The 23,046-nt window shown below is 41.9% G+C and overlaps 1 protein-coding gene across 1 annotated transcript; it reads left to right on the top strand.

Moving 5' to 3' along the window:
• Nucleotides 1-219: 219 nt before the first annotated feature.
• Nucleotides 220-15,812, top strand: LOC131218906 (glycosyltransferase 6-like). The gene is made up of 2 exons (XM_058213785.1): nucleotides 220-1,767; nucleotides 15,558-15,812. The coding sequence occupies exon 1, from the start codon at nucleotides 398-400 to the stop codon at nucleotides 1,760-1,762; it is 1,365 nt and encodes a 454-aa protein (XP_058069768.1). The 5' UTR covers nucleotides 220-397; the 3' UTR covers nucleotides 1,763-1,767; nucleotides 15,558-15,812.
• Nucleotides 15,813-23,046: the final 7,234 nt, after the last annotated feature.

Genomic DNA, 23,046 nt, shown 5'->3' with positions numbered 1-23,046 from the left:
CCACAATGAAATGATTCAAATAAAGAAAAGACAAATTCATAATCTAACTACAGCTTCACGACAATTTTAGCGGTCTGGATGAGTCAAATATGCTCACACGTGTAAGCATGCAGCATCCGAATGCATGGCTGACCGTCCACTGCCAGAGTAAAAAATAACGTCAGTTTGACGACCTGTAACTTCCCGTCCTCGCGGCACCGACTGCCTCTCGTCTCTTTTAAAACTCCTTTCTCTCGTCTTGCTCACATTCCTTTCACTTTCCTCACAAAAGCCACAAAAACCCCCAATTCTCTCCTAAAACCCCCATCCAATTGCACATATTTCCGAAAAACCTACCTCCAGCTGTCGGAAAACACCTACAGCGAAACAAAACAACCGCAGAAAGAGAGACCCTTTTATGGAAGCCGCAGCAGCAGTAGAAACCCCAAAATCGCCCATGGCGAAAACTTCCACTGTCCGCGCTCCTAAAACCTCCTTCCTTTCCGACTTCTTCCTCTTCTCCGGCGGAGCCATGGTCGCTCTCCTCCTCGTCTGGACTCTCTGGTCCTTAGTGAGCCCAAGCACACGGCCCACCTTCGCCACTCCCCAGCCCAAATCCGACCACTCTCAAACCCCTCTACTAACAAGCGCCCCCCGTGCGCAAACCCTTAACATACACCCCGACCCTTCAACCCCCAATTTCTACGACGATCCGAACCTCAGCTACACGATCGAGAAGCCCCTCAAGGGCTGGGACGAGAAGCGACGAGACTGGCTCCGTCAGCACCCGGAACTCGCCGCCGGGTCCCACGATCGGGTCGTCCTCGTAACCGGGTCCCAGCCTGGCCCGTGTCAGAACCCGATCGGTGACCATCTCCTCCTACGTTTCTTCAAGAACAAAGTCGATTACTGCAGGATCCACGGCTGCGATCTTTTCTACAACAACGCGCTTTTCCACCCGAAGATGACCACGTTCTGGGCCAAGATCCCGCTCGTCCGTTCGGCGATGGTGGCCCACCCGGAGGCCGAGTGGATCTGGTGGGTCGACTCGGACGCGGCCTTCACTGACATGGAGTTCCGGCTCCCGTTAGCAAAGTACAAGGATCACAACCTTATCGTGCACGGCTGGCCTGACATGGTGTACGAGAAGAAGAGCTGGGTTAGCCTCAACGCTGGGATTTTCCTTATCCGCAACTGTCAGTGGTCGTTGGATTTCATGGATGTGTGGGCTAGCATGGGCCCACAGACGCCCGAGTACGAGAAATGGGGTAGAACTCAAAAAGCCCTCTTCAAGGACAAGCTCTTCCCGGAATCGGACGATCAGACGGGTCTGGTCTATCTCCTCGTGATGGAAAAGGACAAATGGGCGGACAGGATTTATCTAGAGAGCGAGTATTATTTCGAGGGGTACTGGGTGGAGATCGTGGGCATTTTGGGAAATGTGACAGAGAAGTATCTGGAGATGGAGAGGGGGGTGCGCAGGTTAAGGAGGCGGCACGCAGAGAAGATGGGTGCGTATTACGGGAAGGTTAGGGAGGAGTACCTGAAAGGGTGGGGCAGCGGGAAAGGGAGCTTGAGGAGGCCTTTCGTGACCCACTTCACGGGCTGCCAGCCTTGTAGTGGAGATCACAACGAGATGTATTCTGGAGAGAGTTGCTGGGATGGGATGCGACGGGTACTTAATTTCGCTGATAATCAGGTGCTTAGAAGGTTTGGATTCGCGCGTAGGGATCTCTTGGACGATGATCATATCGATCCTCTGCCGTTTGATTATCCTGCCTGATGAAGGTACGTACGGGTCTGATTTGTTAAATGATGGTGCGTTTTGTTTTCGGTCCTTTTTAATTTTTTAGTGGTATAAACTACCAATTTGGGTGCTCCTGCGGGCGGGACCCGGTTGCTAGTCAGTGGGGAAGCGGATTGCTTGCTAAGTAACTCAGTAAGCTATAGTAAACTCTGTGGGCCTATTACGGATGTGTCTTATCCACGCCGTCCATCCGTTTTTCCAGCTTATTTTAGTTCATAATCCCAAAATTGAAGTATATCCAAATACTCAAGTGGACCCCACCACAGGAAACAGTGGGGATAATGATGTCCACCGTTGAAACCTTCGTAGGGTCCACAGTAGTGTTTATTTATCATTCAACCTGTTCATAAGGTCACACGGGCATGGATGAAGGGAAAAGTACGAGCTTGATCTAAAGCTTCTGTGGCCTACGAAGTCTTCAACGGTAGGCGTTCATTTCCCACTGTTTCATGTTGTGTGGCCCAATTGAGCTTTGTATATACTTCAATTCTCAGTTCATCACCTAAAATGAGCTGTTAAAACGGATGGACGGCGTGGATAAGACACGCAATCCGCTTCCCAGGAGCAGTGTTCACCTCTGGGCAATGTACCGCAACTTGTGGAACTGTTCCATCATTCCTGCTAACATGCGACTTGTGTACGACATCTCTACCATTCAACTGGTATTAAACACCATGAATATCAAAGGGCACAAAAATCACGATGGTCCACTATCAGGTAGGCCACCCTGCTGGAATGAATCGACAACCGACAGTTTGACTCAACATAAAGGTTCGTCCCACCTAATTAGCGGATCAGCTTAATTTTCGAGAATGGTGATTTTCACGGTGGGGCCTATCGTTTTCATGCTTCTCTACCACAATTAGCGGATCGGCTTAATTTTCACGTAAAGATGGCACAGTACCACAAGTTGTGGTACGGTTGCCTGTAGGTGACCAGTTCCCTGACTATGATGCCGCCGTGAACTTCTGCTGTACGTCACGTTTCAGGGTTAGTTCAGGTGCACCATTTAAAAAATGGTGGTGACTATTCAACCGTATAAATAGCGCAGGGTTATGCCAATCCAGACCGTCCGTCCTGCTTACCCCAACGTGGGTGGGGTATAATTTTAGGATTACACTGAGAATGTATTTTGAACCATCTGTTTTTCCTTTTGAATTTGGAACAGTCACCGTCTAACCCGTAGCCATCCATACGATGGCCATTAATTGGACGGTCATGAGTGCTTGATTAGCATGATTTTAGATATTTACACCATACCCAGCAGGGCTTGCAATTTGGATGGTCTGATTAGCTGTACACCAGTGCCACTTGGGAGGAGGATGAGTCACCACCATTTTCAAAATGGTGTTAATCAGCTGAGGTAGGATATTGCCGTTGTTTTGAATGCTTGGCACATGGTTGGTGCGGATTACAGAGTATGATGATCCATACCGATGCAGACGGACGCGGATTGCTGTGATGCATGTGTTTTATCCATGCCGTCCATCCGTTTTTCGAACTCATTTTAGGGCATTTGAAAGATATCCAAAGCTCAAGCGAACCACACCACAGGAAACTGCAGCGATTGAACATTTATCGTTGAATGCTACTTAGGGGCCACAGAAATTTTGGATATAGCTGATATATGTGTTTTCCCTTCATCCAAGTCTGTGTGACCATATGAATGGCTTGGATGACAAATAAACATCACTGTGGGCCCTAGGAATGTTTCAACGGTGGATGTCATTATCCCCTCCGTTTCCTGTGGTATAGTCCACCTCGAGATTTTTGATATGCTTCAGTTTTGGCTAATGCCTTAAAATAAGCTGAAAAAACGGATGGACGGCGTGGATCATGTAGACCCACGGAGGCCCGACACCAAGTAGCTACAGGGTGTTCGGGTCACCGCGCAGTCCACGTCCCAAGCGGACAGATGTACACGTGGCATCCTTATCGTTCGGTTCAGACGTGGGTCCAAGTAGATCTGTCGCAACCGTAAAATCACAGTGAATGGATGACCTAACGGTCCTAAACTCCCGGGGCATTAAATAGAGGGCGGAGGGCCCCGATTCAACAGATAAAAGGCCTTATTTTTTGGGACTTTGCCCATTTATAGTTGACGCTGCGATTTGTGCAGATATGGACGGCCTGGATTGAAATGAATCCTTGCCACGCTGTGCCACGGCTGTGTGCACGTGCATGGGACTTCAATGCTCTAAGATCCATATTTAATTTCGAATGATTAGACCTGCTGAATGTCATGTTTATACTTTTATTACGGGCAATGTCGCTCACCGGATATTCCCCGAGTTATTTTCTGTATTATAGGGACACGTGTCCTCTCCTCCCGTGGGCAACATAAATATCTATGGGCCACCGTAATAGATACTCTCCGTTATCATATAAGCCTGATTTCACAGCCGCAAAGGACTCATTGTTACCATCATCTGCTGGGGTTGTGTCTTGGTAGTCCGCAGACCACCCAACCATCTGATCCTCGGCTTTATTTTGATGCCTTTTTAACTCCATTTCAATAAAACGTTACCCAGAAATGCAAAGGGCGCGGTTTGCGTGGATCCCTAACCGTGGGGCCCACTTTGGTGTATATTCCTTACATCCACACTGTCCATCCTTTTAGGACATTATCCCAATAATGAAGCAGATCCAAATCTTAGGTAGACCATACCACACGTAAAGTTGTGATTGAATCCACACCATTAAAAACTTCATGGGCCCACCGAAATGTTTATTTTCCATCCAACCTGTTGATAGGGTCGCAAAGGACCTGGATAAAGAGACCACATAAATATCAGCTTGATCCAAAAATTTTGTGGCCCACGAGAAGTTTTTAATTGTAGATTACCACTGTTTCCTGTATAATGGTCCACCTGAGATTTGGATCTGCTTTGTTTTTGGAATCATACCCTAAAATGAGTTTTCAAAATAGATGGATGGTGTGGATATAAGGCACATAGATCAAGGTGGGTCCCACGGTCAGGGATCCTACCCGCCTCGGTTGATCCGGGGAACCAGCGAAGTGGCGCCCAAATGCAACGCATGGGAATAATGCATACTTATTTTAATCGGTTGCAAAACATGCTTTTTGAGTAACCAACTACACCTACTGAAAAAAAGGTTGTTATCGTCTTTGGTAAAAAAACCGAACAAAGAATAAAACATAAGAGATCTTATATTAAAATAGAGGTTGGGGCAATCCTACTATATTGGAGCTCATTGGTGCAAAAGGTGCTACCTTGCTTGCACTCAACATACAAGACTAGATGACCCGAGTCCCCTACATGGATCGTAGCTCAAAAACCCGAAAGCTCGATGTTTAGCCAAGTTTGGCCGACTTGAAGGTTCAAACCAACTCACTTGAAGGTTCAACCCAACTGGACTTGATTTTTAATTGTTATGCATTAACGATCATAGGGTTGGAAATAGATATTTAGCATAGTTAGAAGGGAAATGGTTCTATGCGGTCGAGCTCATGGGAACTTCCCATGGGGTCGAGCTGTGTGGGCCCCACCGTGATGTGTGTCGAACATCAACACCGTGCATTTGATGGGTCCCCTTTAAATTATGGGATATGCTAAAAATCAGCCATATACGAAACTCAGGTGGGCCATACAATCTAAAATCATGTGAATACATGCCTAAAACATATAAAAGCACTTGGTGGGGCCCACCTGAAATTTGGATGTGTCTGAAACTTGGCCTGAACCCTCATCCAAGTGGGACACACATAATGGATGGTCTGGATTTGTGAACCACATCTCGGTGGGCCCAACAAATGATTATGAATGTTTTAATGGATGGTAACCCCTCTCAACTTTTGTATGGGGTGTAGCCCACACAAGTCACGGATTGACTTGATTTTTAAGTCCTAGGCCCACCATGGAATGGTGCATGTGACTAATGGGGTAGATGTTCGACACACATCACGGTGGGGCCCACATAGCTCAACCTCATGGGAAGTTCCCATGAGCTCGATCGCATAGAACCTTTTCCCTCGTTAGAAATGCATAACTAATATGAGGTAGAGAATTTATCTTTGATGCAAGGGTTTTGCTCACTATAGATGATGTAGAGCGGATCGCAGACACTTTTATCTCCAAGATGGACCACGGGAGGCCCAATTGGAGTTGGAAGTGATCATGACCGTTAGAACCCTAAAACAGGCATATCTCCCAATTCAGAATGAGTTATTCGACGCACCATATATGATTTTGGGGTAAGAGAAGCTACACTAGCCACCCAACCTTGCTATGCCGGATTGCCCATGCTGAATTTGTGAGATTCAATCAGATCAACAGTCAAAAATCCATTTTAATTTCATTTTTAGTATTTATAGTAAGTTTTAGTTTAATGATAAGTCTTGATCCTTTGAGCTTTAGGAGTCGTGCCCAACATGAAAAGGGGTTTAAAAAAAAATAGGAGAATAACGTGGTTAGGCCAAATTGGACACTTACTATTTTTGGCCGAAAACCATGAAGCCTAGTAGAAATCATGATTGTATATAAATAGTAAGTTTACTATTTATAGTAAGTCATGGTTTTTTTTTTTTTTAAAGGAATTTGAGTTGGAGTTTGATTCTGAAACTTCTTCCTAGGTTTGGTATCACTATTTAAAGGATTATAAATTCATATATATATATTTTATCATCATTCAATTTATTTTCGAATTTATTTCTATTATTTTCTTCTTCTTTTTCCTCGTGGATTCGAGGAATCTTTGTGAGATGGTCTAGAGAAGCTCCCTGGATTTGGAGTAATTATTCCCCTAAGGAAGACGATGATCGACCTCGTCACGTCTATCCTTGCGTCAATTGGTATCAGAGCAAGGACTCCCCTTGGACCGATGGCAAATAACGAAGGAATGATCTAAAATCCTGTGGACGGTGATATAGGGATTCATTTTCTTTTGGAAAGAATGAAAGCCTTCCACCAGGAGAGTCAGTTGACTATGCAAGGGTTGCATGCAACTTTCGACCGTCTTGCAGATACACTAATTTCACCCCGAGCCCAAGGTGATGCTTAGCCACCCGTCGTTGTTGTACTGCACAATCCAGATTTTCGTAGGGCATTACCGGGGGTGAATCGTAGGGTTACGCTAGATGAGTCAAGCTCCAGCGATGATGACATCGATGGTGGCTTTACCCAATGACCAGTCCATGGAGACGATTGACTAGATCGTGCTGAAAGAGACTATCGAGGTAAGGCCGAACTTCCCAGTTTTAATAACTTATTACATATACGAGATTTCCTCGAATGGTTATCCGAATTATAATGATACTTTGATTATATAGACATATCAGAACATAAAAATGTGAAATTAGTAGCATTCAAATTAAAATCCGGTGTTTCTGTATAATGGGAGCAATTACAATTCTCTGTGCTCGACAAAACAAGGCACTCATCGGATCATGACAACGAATGAGACGCCTTCTTCGATCACGATTCCTCCTTAATGATTACGAGAAGATATTGTTCCTGCAATATCAAAATTGCCGATAGCGGAATCGAACCATCATAAATTATACTGAAGAATTCCAGCAGTTGGTAATGTGGAATAATCTGTTAGATATCGAATCGTAGAAGGTATCATGATTTATAGGTGAGCTACGATTAACGATTCAGGACTGAGTTTAAATTCACCCGGTCGGGACCGTGGATGAAGCGGTTCAGTTGGCAAGTAGGGCAGAAATTCAGCTTGCAAGAGTCTCTACTCGGCCTTATTCTTCAACTCGGCCTCCATGACGGGTCTCACGCATGATTCGGTATTGGCACGAGGAAACGAATTAGTAGGAGGACGTCCTCAATCTCCTGCAATCGCAAACTGTGACATGGGGAGCGGCCCATTTGGGTCTCAACTTGTGGCGCCCACAACAGCGGGTCTGAATAAGATTCTAAATCCTTATGATCGACTAAGGCCGAACACTTGTTACCTATGTGACCAACCGGGCCACTTATCAAACACCTCCACTCAATGCCTCGTGGCCCACTTGACCATTAATGAAAGGGGCACTGAAGGTGATGCAACAAAAGAAGACCTTAGATTTAATGAAGACGAACAAACCATTAAGGAATGAGTTAGTGATGAAGAATGGTTGACCAAGGATCATGGCGAATCCTTGGCCGTAAGGTGATTATTGTACACCCCACAAAAGGAGTTGCATCCACAACGGCATAATATATTCCATATGCGGTATACCGTCAATGCCAATGTCTGTGATGTAATCATAGATAGTGGCAGTAACAAGAACATCGTCTCGAAGGTGATGGTTGACAAGTTGCGGATACTTACGACAAAATATCATTCCCCCTACATGATTAAATGGATAAAAAAAGTGAACAAGACCAAGGTAACCGAACAATATATTATCTCGTTTTCAATTGGTAAAAAATATAAGGACAAGTACTTTGTGATGTAGTCGACATGGAAGCATGTCATATGTTACTCGGTTGGCCATGACAATCAGACCATGATGCAACCCACCGAGGACAAGAAAATATTTACGTATTCGTTAAGTATGGTCGAAAAATGGTCATTGCTCTTATGGCACCAGAGAACCATCCTGAAGTTTCTAAAGTGGAGGGGAGTTCCCTCCTAATCATTTGGGATTTCATGGAGGAATCCAAGGAAACCTGCAAGGTGTACGCTGTGGTGATAAAGCGCGAGGAATCGGAGCCCTTAAACATTCTTTCAAATTTAAGGCCATTGCTGAATGCATTTAAAGAAATTTGACCCGATAATCTTCCCAATGGATTACCTCCCATGCGAGATATTCAACACCATATTGACCTTGTCCCTGGGTCCAGTTTATCCAATCGTCCTCACTATCAGATGGACAAGTTGAAGAATTGATCCATAAGGGTCTAATCCCAGAAAGCATGAGCCCATGCGCCGTATCAGCCCTTTTAACTCCAAAGAAAGATGAGAGTTGGCGCATGTGTGTCGATAGTCGGGTGATCAACAATATTACCATAAAATACTGATTTACATATTACGGATAGACAATATGTTAGACATGCTTGAGGGTGCGAAATTATTTTCTAAATTGGATTTAAGGAATAGCTACTATTAGATTCGAATATGGCGGGGTGATGAGTGGAAAACATTTTTAAGAGCAAAGGTTGCATAACCCTTCGGTCTTTTGAATGCGCCCAGTACATTCATGAGGTTGATGAACTAAGTTTTTAAGTCATTTATTGGGCATTTCATAGTAGTCTACTTCGATGGCATTTTGATATATAGTAAAGATGAAGCAAGCCATATGGAACACCTCAAATAGGTCCTTAAAGTGCTCACTGAAAACAAGTTCTATCTCAATCTAAAAAAATGTAGTTTTTTGACCGGTAGCCTGCTATTTTTGGGTTTTGTCGTAACATCCACGGGCATTTGGGTGGACGATGAAAATGTGAAAGCTATCAGGGAATGGCCGGTTCTAACAAGAATCCACAAAGTACGGAGTTTCCACGAATTGACGACATTCTATCTTCGGTTTGTGAGGAATTTTAACACCACTTATTATTACCAATTATAGATTGCATGAAGAACGGACCATTTCAGTGGACTAACGAAACTGATAAGAACTTTGCTGAAATCAAACACACATTGTCCACAACCCCAGTTCTTGTACCTACCAGCTTCGACAAACTGTTTAAGGTCAAATGTGATGCTTCATATATCAGAATTAGAGGAGTTTTATATCAAGAAGGGAGGTCGGTAGCCTTCTATAGTAAAAAGCTTAGTGATGCACGCAAAAAGTGGTCAACCTATGAGCTCAAATCGTATGCAGTGGTCTAGGCATTGTAACATTGGCAACATTACTTAATTCAGAGGGAGTTCATTCTTTACATAGACTATTAAGATCTAAAATTCATTGATAGTCAGGCTTATGTGAATTGTGTGCATACTAGATGGGTTATGTTTTTGCAGGAATTCACGTTCGCTCTGAAGCACAAGTCAGGGCAGTAAAATAAGGTTGTTGATGCACTTAGCCGCGGTGCTTCACTACTTGTTACAGTGAGCAATGAGGTTTGAGCAATGAGGTACTCGACTTCGACTGTTTCAAGGAACTGTATGCCGATGAGGACTTCAAATATGCATGGATGAGGTGCCAAGAGGGTTATCCTAATGACCTACATATGTAAGACGATTTCCTCTTCAAAGAGAATTGTCTGTGCATCCTCCAAAGTTTTCTGAGAGAGCAGGTTATTCAAGAGATACATGGACTAGTCTTAGTGGACATCTTGGGTGAGACAAGTCATAGGCTCTTGTGGAGGAACGATATTATTGGCCGCAATTGGTACGTAACGTGGGTAAAGTAGTATAACAATGTCATGTTTGTCAGACTTCTAAGGGACAATCTTAAAATACGAGCCTTTACACCCTGCTACATATGCATGATGGCCCGTAGGAGGATTTATCTCTGGACTTCATGCTTGCTTTCCCACGAACACAACGCGGCATGGATTCTATGTTCGTGGTGGTAGATCGTTTCTTAAAGATAGCGCACTTTACCTCATGTAAAAAGACTCCCGATGCAACACACGTGGCGAACCTATTCTTCAAAAAGGTCATGCGGCTACATGGGGTTCCCAAGACCTTTACTTCTGACTGTGATATGAAGTTCATTAGCCACTTCTGACGTACTTTGTGGAATCGATTCGGTACACAACTTCAGTTTAGCAGTATGGGCAGACTAAAGTTGTGAATCGCACGTTAGGAAACCTCTTTTGTTGTATTTCAAGTGACAAACTAAAGTAGTAGGATTTGGCCTTGTCTGAAGTAGAATTTGTATTCAATAATATGGTGAACTGCTCGACAGGGAAGTTTCCATTTCAGATTGTTTATGGTTGAGTGCCTCACCACACACTTAATTTGGTCCATTTACTTAAGCTCTCGGGCATGAGTATTGCAACAAAACATATGGCGGACTGAATCATGGGCATTCATGCGGATATGCAAGCCAAGTTGCATGCCTTGAACAACAAGTACAAGGAGTAAACTGACAAGCATCAGCGACAAAAAGGTGTTTGAGGTGGGCGACCATGTTATGGTCCATCTAGGCAAGGAGAGATTTTCGATCGGGACCTACAACAAGTTGAAAAACAAAAATATTGAATCAGTACCGATCCTCCGAAAGATCAATGACAACGCTTATGTTGTTGATCTTCCGGATGACATAGAGATCTCACATACTTTTAACGTTGCAAACTTGACTGAGTATCATAAACGAAGCAGGACGAAAACTCGAGGACGAGTTCTTTTAAAGTGGAGGGGACTGATGTAGAGTAGGTCGCAGACACTTTCATGTCCAAGATGGATGAGAGGAGGCCCGATCTGAGGACCAATTGGAGGCGAAAGTGATAAGGACCGTCAGAACCCTAAGACAGACATATCTCGCAAACCGGAATGAGTTATTCGACGTACCATATATGATTTTGGGATAGGAGAAGCTACTTTAGCCACCCAACCCCGCTATGCCAGGTTGCCCATGCCGAATTGCGAGATTCCATTAGATCGACGGTCAAAAATCCATTTTAATTTCATTTTTTACTAGTTATAGCAAGTTTTAGTTTGATCATAACTTTTGATCATTTAAGTTTTAGGAGTCGTACCCAACATGAAAAGGGCTTAGAAAAATTAGGAGAATAACGTGGTCAGGCCAAATTGGACACTTACTATTTTTGGTCGAAAACCATGAAGTCTAGTAGAAATCATGACCGTCTATAAATAGTAAGTTTACTATTTATGCAAGTCACGTTTTTTAGGGAGTTTGAGTTGGAGTTTGATTCTGAAACTTCTTCCTAGGTTTGGTATCACTATTTAAAGGATTGTAAATTCGTTTTTATCATCAATCAATCTATTTTCGAATTTATCAGAATTTATTTCTATTCTTTTCTTCTCTCTCTCTCTCTCTCTCTCTCTCTCTCTCTCTCTTCCTCGTGGATTCGAGGAATTTCTGTGACACTTACTATTTTTGGCCGAAAACCATGAAGTCTAGTAGAAATCATGACCGTCTATAAATAGTAAGTTTACTATTTATGCAAGTCACGTTTTTTAGGGAGTTTGAGTTGGAGTTTGATTCTGAAACTTCTTCCTAGGTTTGGTATCACTATTTAAAGGATTGTAAATTCGTTTTTATCATCAATCAATCTATTTTCGAATTTATCAGAATTTATTTCTATTCTTTTCTTCTCTCTCTCTCTCTCTCTCTCTCTCTCTCTCTCTCTCTCTTTTCCTCGTGGATTCGAGGAATTTCTGTGAGATGGTCCAGAGAAGCTCCATGGATTCGGAGTAATTATACCCTTGAGGAAGATGGTGATCGACCTCATCACGTCCATCCCTGCATCAATAGATGGGGTTGTTAATTTGATTCCCTCCCTTCACCACTTACATCTTGTAATGCTTTGACTTATTGAGTGACTCAGTTCGAGTTACTGTGAGCCATGACGAGTCTATTCAGTGGTTGAGCCAACTCAACCGGCAAATCAGGCCCAAGACCAAGCTTCCCCTTCAACTCTGCTCAAAATCAAAATCTCTACTGAGTTGAGGTGACTCGACTGAGTTTTGGGTCAACTTGTCAGGTTTTAGTAGCATGATATAAATAAGAGTTACAACTCACTTTCCAACATCTATCTAACGTGGCTTGAACTCTCACCGAGTCGAGTTGCTCAGCTGAGTTTCGAGTTGACTTGTCATTTTTTTTTTGTACTATGATATAAATAGGAATTACAATTCGCTCCCCAACATCTATACAATATGGAATTAAACTTACAAGGCAATAAACAGAAAACATGATATAATAAAAGTTTTGAGTTTATACTCTCCCTCAAATTGAACATGGTGGGGTTGAAGATCTTCAATTGTAGCTTTTCTTTAGATGGAGCTTTTGATGTTCCTCTCAAACTCAAGCATGGTGGAGTTCAAGATCTTCAATTGTAGGGAGTTTCAACACTTGGTCAAGGATTCAAGTACCCATAGGTGGTGAAATCCCACTAGGGCTTGAGTGTGTTGGGGTGTGTGCGCGTGTAACAAAAAAAAGAAAAAGAAAAAGAAGAAGCGTTGAGCTTTCAACCTCCCTTGAATCCTCTTTTTCAAATAGTGGACAATCTTTAAACCTGACAACCATTAAGCCACCAAACCGTCATTCACATGCAAAATCCTCTTAAAGATAGAAGTACAAGAATGCACAAAATTGAGTGAACTACACTCATGATGGTGAGGAGGGGGATGGCCCACAACAGTAACCAAGGTCTTAAAAGGAAAAGGAGATGGCTGAGGAAGGAAAGCATGAAATTGGTTGGAATCTTCCATGTCATGTTGGATCAAGCATTATGTCAAACAGTTTGTGTGTATTGGATCACTGTTACGGTCAACTATTCAACAATAGATGTTGAAGTTTCAGTAGACACTTTGAGGCTGGGTCCACTCCATGGCAAGTGATGATGAAGTCTGCTAATTGGTGGTTCTTCATGGAAACTTGGGTTATCTCCTAGGGAGGCTTTGAGGCATATAAGGCAATACATAAGTGCTGGGGTTCTATGAATGAGATTATATATCCCACCGATGACCCTGAAGGGGGATTTGCTGATTGGTCTCTTAATTGAAGACTTATCACTAGGAAAGTTCACTATTATGGTCACCCTAATCATTCATTCTGGTATGTCATTTTTGTGTGTGTAAAAAGGTGTTTTTGAAAGAGTTGGTGTGTTTTACTTCATTTAGTAAAATATTATTTTGTGTCATGGCTGATCGATTATTGAATGGTAAATCTTCATGTTGCACTAGATGGAGCTCATCTTGGGACTTGGGCCCACCTTATGGTAAGTGATGATGAAATAGAGGGACAAACAATATGTTTATTTGCATTGGAGTTCCATGAAATAGAGGGACAAACAATATGTTTATTTGCATTGGGAGAGTTCCATATCCATGAAAACCCCTAAGAACTACTAGAATAGTGAAGGCATTCTTTTAGTTGGATTAGGGGTATATCCTACATAGGTGTCATAGCTAGCGTGCCTAAACCCCTATTGAATCCCTGGATTTTAACGATTTTTAGGAGAGACTGAGGAGTCCATCCTCTACAAGATGGATCTCTAAAGTAGCCTAGAATGTAGGCTATTGCAAAGCCATCTTCCTTACAGGTTGGTGTCTCCATCTTCATCAAGCTTTAGGTTTTCTTCTTAAGAGTTATGAGACATGTTTATCTCCTTCCCTTACATCTGAATTTCTTATTATCGCTTGTTATTCATGGTCAAATACAATTCGATCTTGGGAGGCATTAATTGTATCCAGCCTACACCTGTGCATGATGGAAATGGATGGTTAGTAAAAATGATGACCAATGGTCAATATTCGACATACAATCACGGCCCATCTGATGAGTGAACATTGCTAGTTTTAGGGGCATTTCCATGCTCCAACTATCTTCATTGCTCCCACCATTTGATGGGGGTTGTGCTGAAAATTTCCTGTTAAATTTCCCCTTACATAAATTGCTTTAGGCCCTTTTTGTTTGACGCCTAAAATTGAGTTTATCTGATTTTAGTTAACAGCAATCATGTATTAGAGATGAAGCTTAGATGATGATGATGATGATGATGATATTAAACAAGGCCTTAGTGTTTATTTCTTGATTTTCTTGTTATATATCCCCAATAATAATATTTTGGATTTAAAAAACCGTGTGTGTGGGTGGGTGTGCACATGGGTGTGGGCGTGAGGGCGTGCATGCATGTGTTAAGAGGGAGTGAGTGAGTGAGTGCGCGCGTGCGTCGAGAGAGGGAGGAAGGGTCTCTAGTCCAACTAGTTGTTTTGCACTTGGTGATCCTCATGGTGGGGCCAACCTATAGGAGGATTGGATGTCAGAAGTACTTAACAGGTTAGAAGTTATTGACTGGATGGACTGTAAACTGTGGTCCAACCAGTTGGAATTGAGACCTTCTCGTGTGCTCATGCACACATGGCTGGACCATAGAGCATCTTTAAGGCTGTTCCTGTTCTTTGATGATCGATTGACTTGAACAGCAAAACTCCAATCCAATAAAAGAGTGGATGAGCCCAATGAGTTAGCCCACAAATTGCAATTACTATGTTTAATTCATGTCTATTTCCAAATTGAAATGCATGAAATAGTACTTAGGTATTTAATAATTGTTATCAAACTAAATGGCATCACCTTTCTTGGGCCATTTTATATTATAGTGAATTTAAAGATTCATGATTCCATTTAATTAAGCAGCATGCATGTTCTGAGCTATTAGAAGTCCTTATATGTACTTCAGGGAAACTGCAGACATAATCGATTATTCATTAATATAAACAAAGAGGTTTTCTAGGATACATCCCGATGTATTGTCACAAGAGGTGTGGAGACTTTACTTGTTCGCTTGGAGTCCTTCATGAAGGCCCAAACATGTATTAAGGTGAACCTTATCATGGATGGGGAAATACCCAAAGAAAATATGATATTGAAATATTTCAACTCTTTGATTATTCAAAGGTCAAGGACACCATACATATTCAAAGAAAAAGAGTCAAGTAATTAAGAGGACTTAGATATTCCAATCTAGGAGTTATTATTTTTCTACTGCCCCATTAAAGGTGAGGCACAACATGCAAACAGTTTGGATAATTGAAAGATGACCCCAGATCTAGTGGCTAAATTCCTGTTGTATCTTATTGTAATACATTGAGACGTAGTATAGAAAACCTTATGATAATATATGCATGTTGTTTTCTCTTGAAGCTCATTTCATTTTTTCTTCTTACACAGGTACAAACATCATAAGTACTCAATCCTGTCTAGATACTGTTTAAGAAGATGAAAATGGCACCTAAGTTTGGCATGGTACCATTGCTACACCTCCAATGTTCTAAAGATGCTATCTTCATGTGAGATGTTCTATTGGTCCCATTTGAAGGATGTAGCTGAAATCTATACGCAACACATTCGTAGGAGCCCTTTCTTTAGTTAACTTGTAGTTCTCTTTCTTTTTTTGATTTTTTTTGTTTTTTTGATTTTTTTGTTTTTTTTTTTTAAATCCTTTTACTTATATAGTGTATGGTTAATTATATGCGAAGATATATGTATATATCCATGAGTGTAATTCTAGTACGTCCTTATGTTATCATTTTAGCTTCAATGACTTCAGTTCTTGTAGAATATTATGGGTTAAGCAATATGAGAGTTTCTCAACTTTGCATGAGCTATTATTTTACTAGCCATTTAGTGGGTTGTGTTAGAAAAGAGACCTCATGGGCCAAGTGAAATGAGGACCTATGAGGTCTTGATGTTGTTTTATAGAAGTTGGGCTTATGTTTTGGTGATCCATATCAATGAGATTATGTTACCAATTTGCATTTTATCCTAAATTTCCATAATAAATTTTCAAAAATGGAAGACTAGAGGAAGTGATTGATGTTGCAAGATTTGGGATCTTTAATTATCTTTAGTTCTTTTTTTTTTTTGCAATGGAGTCCTTATTTTTCATACTTTCATATGGATTTTCATGGTTTGCCAAGACCCTTATTATAAATGAAACTCTCAAACCCCCTTTTGCTTTTTCCTCGTGGCGAATAAAGAAACTTTTTTATTTCACGCATACACACACCCACACACTCATGCTGTAGTGGAATTTCACGTACTTGAACCCTTGACCTGTTGGGGGCCGTTGCACAAAACCTTAGGATCTAGCCTCCCTAAAACACCAGAATTATGGGATAATAAAGCAATGAAATAAATCAAAGCATAAACCACACGACACAAGAAATTTTTACGTTGAAAACCCTCAAAGAGGCAAAAACCACGGGACCTCGTCCAGATTAACAATCCACTATGAAGTAGAACGTTACAACCGATCACAAGCACACACCGCTTGAATCAAACCTTCTTCACTCACGCAAGAGCGGATAAACAATAAAAGAATAAAGAAAAACAGAGAGAACTCACCGATTATGAGGACATAGAAGCGCTGAGATGTCGAGTGCACAATAGATCACCTCCATGAGCATAACCTCCCTTCCACATGCTTTCTCTCTCGCTCTCTCTCTCTCTCTCACACACACACACATAGCCCTAAACCCTTTAACAAACCCTTATAAAGCTTTAGGAAACCCTCTTCCAATACCTAGAAAAGCCCTAGGCACCCCTATTTATAGTTTAGGCAACTCCCTTTCGTACCCCTTGCGAAAGGGCCTCAGATTTTCGCAGTTCGCGCAAGATCCGGACTCAAATCTACGTAGCCTCGACTAGTCGAGTAGAGTCCTCGACTAGTCAAGATTGTTCACTCGACCGGTCAAGACAGGCCCTCGACTGGTCGAGCATTGTTCACTGAGTTCACTGGACTTTGAGTCGAGTGACCCTCGACTGGTCGAGCACTGTTCACTCGACTGGTCGAGCAGTGCGGTGAAACACTCCGATTTTCAACCGGCTGCACTATCTCTCCTCTAAACTAAGGAGGAAAAACCTAATCAAATCTCCCCCTTTCCGACTCAGGAGGAATTCACCTTCTTTAAGCCAGCACGGTTTCTACAAACATCAAACTTGCCCTTGAGCAAAGCCTTGGTCATCATGTCTGACCCATTATCGTCCGTGTGGACCTTCTCAAGCTGTAACACCTTCTGTTCCAAAGTATCTCTGATTAAGTGATACTGAATTTCTATATGCTTCGACTTGGAATGCTGACTTGGATTTTTGCTCAAGTGTATAACACTTTGACTATTGCAATAGACCACGTGCTGCTCCTGCTTCAAGCTAAGTTCCTATAGGAACCTCTTCATCTAAAGCATCTCTTTACATGCTTCTGTGACCGCAATGTACTCGGCCTCTGTTGTTGAAAATGATATGACCTTCTGTAGCTTATTTTGCCAAGAGACCGCTCCTCTTGCAAACGTGAATATGAACCCCGATGTAGACTTTCTGGATTCTATGTCACCTGCCAAATCTGCATCTGTGTAGCCTTCTAACACAGGTTTTTCGTCACCATAGCATAGACTCAACCTAGATGAGTCTCTTAGATACCACAGTATCTACTTCACCGCTGCCCAATGCTCTTTGCCAGGATTGACAAGATACCGACTAACAACACCAACCGCATATGTTATGTCTAGGCGTGTACACATCATAGCATACATCAAACTTTCTACTGCTGATGCGTAGGGTATCTTTTACATCTCATCTACCTCTGCCTTCGTCTTGGGACACTGCTTGTCGCTCAATCTGAAGTGACCATCCAATGGAGTACTGACCAGCTTCGCTGCATTTATATTGAACCACTCTAGGACTTTCTCAATATACCGCTCTTGTGACAGCCAAAGCTTCTTGCTGCTTCTGTCGCGGGTTATCTCTAGTTATAGGATCTGTTTAGCTGCCCAAGTCTTTCATTACAAACGACTTGAACAACTCTTGTTTCAGCCTGTCGATCTTCTTGATGTCTTTTCTCATGATGAGCATGTCATCAACATATAACAGCAGAACTAAGAAATCTCAATCTGAGAACTTACGTGTGAACACACAGTGGTCCGACTCTATTCTATCATACCCATGGTGAGAATATCTCCTCGAAGTCTATACCTTTCCTCTGACTGAACCCTTTCACCACAAGTCTGGCCTTAAACCTCGCCTGTGAAATCTTCTGCTCAACCTTTTTTCTAAACACCCACTTGTTGCTCAGAGCTTTCTTGCCCTTAGGCAGTTTCACCATATCATAGGTGTGGTTCTTATGCAAGGATTTCATCTCCTCTTGCATAGCTTTCAACCACTCCCCTTTATGCTCGTCGGCTAGGGACTCATAATAATCTTCTGGTTCTCCCCCATCAGTGAGTATAATGTATTCATGCGGCGAGTACCTCTTGGATGGTTATCTGTCCCTAGATGACCTCCTCACTTGTGGCTCAACAAGTGGATCAAGTGGGGGTTAATCCCCCAGTCTGTTTTTTGTAGAAACTCTCTCATCCTCTGCACCTTACTGTACTCCCCCGTCATCAGGCACCATGGGAGGAATAACTAGATCCATCTACTCTAGCTCACTTGAATTAGGCTAGTTCTTCTCTGGCTTACCAATGTCTTCCATACACTGATCTTCAAAGAATACCACATCTCTGCTCTTGACGAGCTTTTTCTCAGTCGAATCCCACAATTTGTAACCGAACTTTTCATCACCGTACCCCAAGAACACACACTACCTGATCTTCATATCAAGCTTGTACCTCTTGTCCTTTAGTACATGAACGGATGCCCTGCATCCAAACACTCCGAGATGATTATACGATGGATCCTGTCCAGTCCACACCTTCTTAGGTACTTCTCCATTGAATAGGGCTAATCGAGACCTGTTTATCAGATACACTACCGTGTGCATTACTTCTCCCCAAAACGTCTTAGGCAACTTCGCATAGGATAACATGCATCTGATTCTCTTTACAATGGTGGGATTCATTCGCTCAACCACGCCATTATGCTGGGACTATTGGGAACCGTCTGTTCATGTCGTATACCTAGTGACTTGCAATACTCATGAAAGTCACTAATGTATTCACCATCATTGTTAGTGCAGATGCACTTCAATAATCTGTCTGTCTCTCTCTCGATCATAGCATGAAACAATTTAAACACACCAAAGACCTTGTCCTTGGATTTCAAAGCATAAACCCAAACCCTTCTAGATGCATCATCTATAAAAGTGACAAAATACAATGCCCCACCTAAGATTTTTGCCCTCATAGGACCACAAACATCAGAATAAACCAAATCTAATGCATACACTTTATTAACATGAGAAGCAAATTTAACAAATGAAACTTTATGCTGTTTCCTTTATAAATAATCAATACAGGTTTTGAGAGGTATACCTGTCATGACTGGAAGGAGCCGCTTCCTTGCTGGTATCTGAAGCCCTTTTTCACTCATGTTCCCTAAACGCCTGTGTCACATGTTAATAGCTGAATCTTCCGCTGCGTTCAACCCACCCTTGCACACACTGACACTTGCCTTGTATAGGGTGCAACACTTATTTCCTCTGGTTGCGATCAACGAACCCTTGATGAGCTTTCAGTACCCACCAGCAAAATAACTTTCATAGCCATCATTATCCAACCTTCCCATCGATATCAAGTTGAGGCGAAGGTCTGGGATATGTCTTACATTCCTGAGAACCAATGTGTAGCTCACATCGGTCTTTACACAAATATCACCAACCCATACGATTTTCAATACGCCAGAATTTTCCATCTTCATGGTCTTAAAGTCACCTGACTTGTAGCTTGTGAAGAAGTCTCTGCGTGGAGTCGCATGAAACGAGGCTCTCGAGTCTATCACCCAGTCGGTGTCCTGACTCGTAGCCATGAGACAAACATCATGATCTGCAGAAAAAATAACTACAATGTCACCATCTGAAGCAACTGCAGTGGAATTTGATTTATCTTCCTTCTCATTTCCTTTTCATTTCTTGTCATTCTTATTCTTACGACATTCATGCTTATAGTGGTCCTTCTTGCCATAATTCCAGCATTCAACATCCTTCCTGGTACTCAACTTGCCCATTGATTTATTTCGAGCCTTTCCGCCTTTTCTGTTCTTTCCTCTCTCATGTTCTTATGTCACAAGGGCCTCTTGCTGAGTAGACCCTTAAGACTTCCTCATTGTCTCCTCATTGAAAAGACAGTTAGTTACATGTTCCATGAATACCTTTCCGTCTGGCGCGGAATTACTTAGAGACACCACCAATGTCTCCCAACTGTCAGGCAATGAGTTAAGCAATAGTAAAGCTTGTAATTCATCATCCAGGACCATCTTTATAGTGGAGAGTTGGTTCAAAATATTGCTGATCTCATTCATGTGTTCAGCCATAGAACTACCATCTTTGAACTTGAGATTCACAAGTCGTCTTTTCAGGAAAATCTTATTATCTGCTGTCTTCATCTCATATAACCCTTACAATTTCAGCCATAAGCTAGCGGCTGAGGTATTCATAGACATATGTTGGAATACGGAATTGTCCAACCATTGTCTAATAAACCCCACCGCCTTCCGATCCAATTTCTTCCAATCATCATCTGTCATATCTTTTGACTTTGTTGATATACCTTGAATTAGAGAATACAAGTCCTTGCAATAAAGCAAGTCCTCCATCTTAGCCTTTCATATGGTCCAGTTAGAACCATTGAGGCTAATCATCCTTAATGAGCCACCTTCCATAATTTAGAACCGATCTCACTCCGTTGAATGAACTTAGCTCTGATACCACTTTGTTGGAGGCCATTGCACAAAACCTTAGGATCTAGCCTCCCAAAAACACTAGAATTATGAGATAATAAAGTAATGAAATAAATCAAATCATAAACTACATAACACGAGATTTTTACGTGGAAAACCCTCAAAAAGGTAAAAACCACGGGACCTCGTCCAGATCAACAATCCACTATGAAGTAGAACGTTATAATCGATCACAAGCACACAACGCTTGGATCAAACCTTCTTCACTCACGCAGGAGCGGATACACAATAAGAGAATAAAGAAAAACGGAGAGATCTCACCGATTACGAGGACATAGAAGCGCTGAGATGTCGAGTGCATAATAGATCACCTCTATGAGCATAACCTCCCTTCCACAAGCTTCCCCTCTCTCTTTCTTTCTCTCTCTCTCTCTCTCTCACACACACACCTTTGATAGCCTTAAACCCTTTAGAAAATCATTGTAAAGCTTTAGGAAACCCTCTTGCATTACCTAGAAAAGCCCTAGGCACCCCTATTTATAGTTTAGGTAACTCCCTTTCGCACTCCTTGTAAAGGGCCCCAGATTTCCGCAGTCCGCGCAAGATCCAGACTTAAATCTGCGTAGCCTCGACTAGTCGAGTAGAGTCCTCGACTGGTCGAGACTGTCCACTCGACCGGTCGAGACAGGCCCTCAACTAGTCAAGCACTGTTCACTGAGCTCGCTGGACTTTGAGTCGAGTGACCCTCGACTGGTCGAGCAGTCCACTCGACTGGTCGAACAGCGTGGTGAAACACTCTGATTTTCAACCGGCTGCACTATCTCTCCTTTGAACTGAGGAGAAAAACCCCATCATGACCTGGTGTTAAAACTCTCGTGAGTCTACCACTAGGGAAAGAGTAAAAAGTTGGTGACTAAAGAAACTTAATCAGCTCCTTTGTTTTGTGATTATGGAAATTTTCAAACTTATAAATATTACTATTAGCAACCACCAATAAATAATAATACCAACATCTCCCACTTAGCCATGTAGGCCACATGCTCATTCTTGCATAAGGTTATGTGACTATATTTGGAATTTAATCGTAGTGATCAGTTAATTCTACAAATGTTTGACTTTTGGTGATGGTTTTACCATTCGCGGCTAGGGCCTATGTTTTTAGGATGAAAACAATTCCTGGAAATGAAATATAGTTGGGGAATCCCAAAATGTGGAAATATGACATCAACATATCCGCATCGGTTGAAAGGGATTCCCTACTTCATGTTTGTTTTGCTACACAAATTTGCATGAAATGCTTTCCTTTTACATTCTCGGTACTTATGTTTCCATTTTGAAAGGGTAAGTCTACTCAAACCAAGGAAAATTACAATAATAATAAAATTTTTTTCCTTACCTTTTGAAACCTCAATAAGTGGGTAAACGCTTTTCCCAACTAAACAGGTTTTTTAGGAAATGGTCTTCTCACTTTCTGAACAATACTTTGGAGAAGAAAAATGATTTCATCTTCATCTTTGTTTTTTTTTTTTTTTTTTTTTTCTAGAGAAAATCACCACATCAAAGAAATTCATTTTCCTTCCCATGATTGACCATAATTTTCTTTCTAAACAAATAGGCCCAATGTAATATCTATGAGTTCGCATGTGATCCATGATGAGGCTTTCTATTTTTTTTCAGGATACACCTACATTATTCCTTGTCACGAAGTTTACTCTCATGTTTGAATATATTTGTGATGACCCATGTGAGGCTCTCAATTTAGATACTTTAAAGTCTCAACAATTTTCAATCAGTTTAGAATTTCAGGATGATGGATTTGTTTATCATAATAGAATAAGGGCACCAAAATGATTTGTGTATCCCCAAGTTCCAACTGGTGGTGTAATATGATTTGTGTGCGTATATATGCTCGTGGGCTCATAACTGCACCCACAAGTACATACACCTAAGTCTTATATGTTATGGACCTTTAACCTTAATTTTCAGCATTATATCTTTGTTTCGTGCTTTCCTTACACCCTTTAGCATTTATTTAGTTTTTCCTTCATAT

The sequence above is a fragment of the Magnolia sinica genome, chromosome 11 (genome assembly GCF_029962835.1).
Source record: "Magnolia sinica isolate HGM2019 chromosome 11, MsV1, whole genome shotgun sequence".
Lineage (NCBI taxonomy): Eukaryota > Viridiplantae > Streptophyta > Magnoliopsida > Magnoliales > Magnoliaceae > Magnolia > Magnolia sinica.
This window is presented reverse-complemented; position numbering and strand designations above follow the sequence as displayed.

Excerpts from the sequence above, each read along its gene's own strand:
- LOC131218906 (XM_058213785.1), top strand. The coding sequence starts at position 398 with ATGGAAGCCGCAGCAGCAGTAGAAACCCCAAAATCGCCCATGGCGAAA.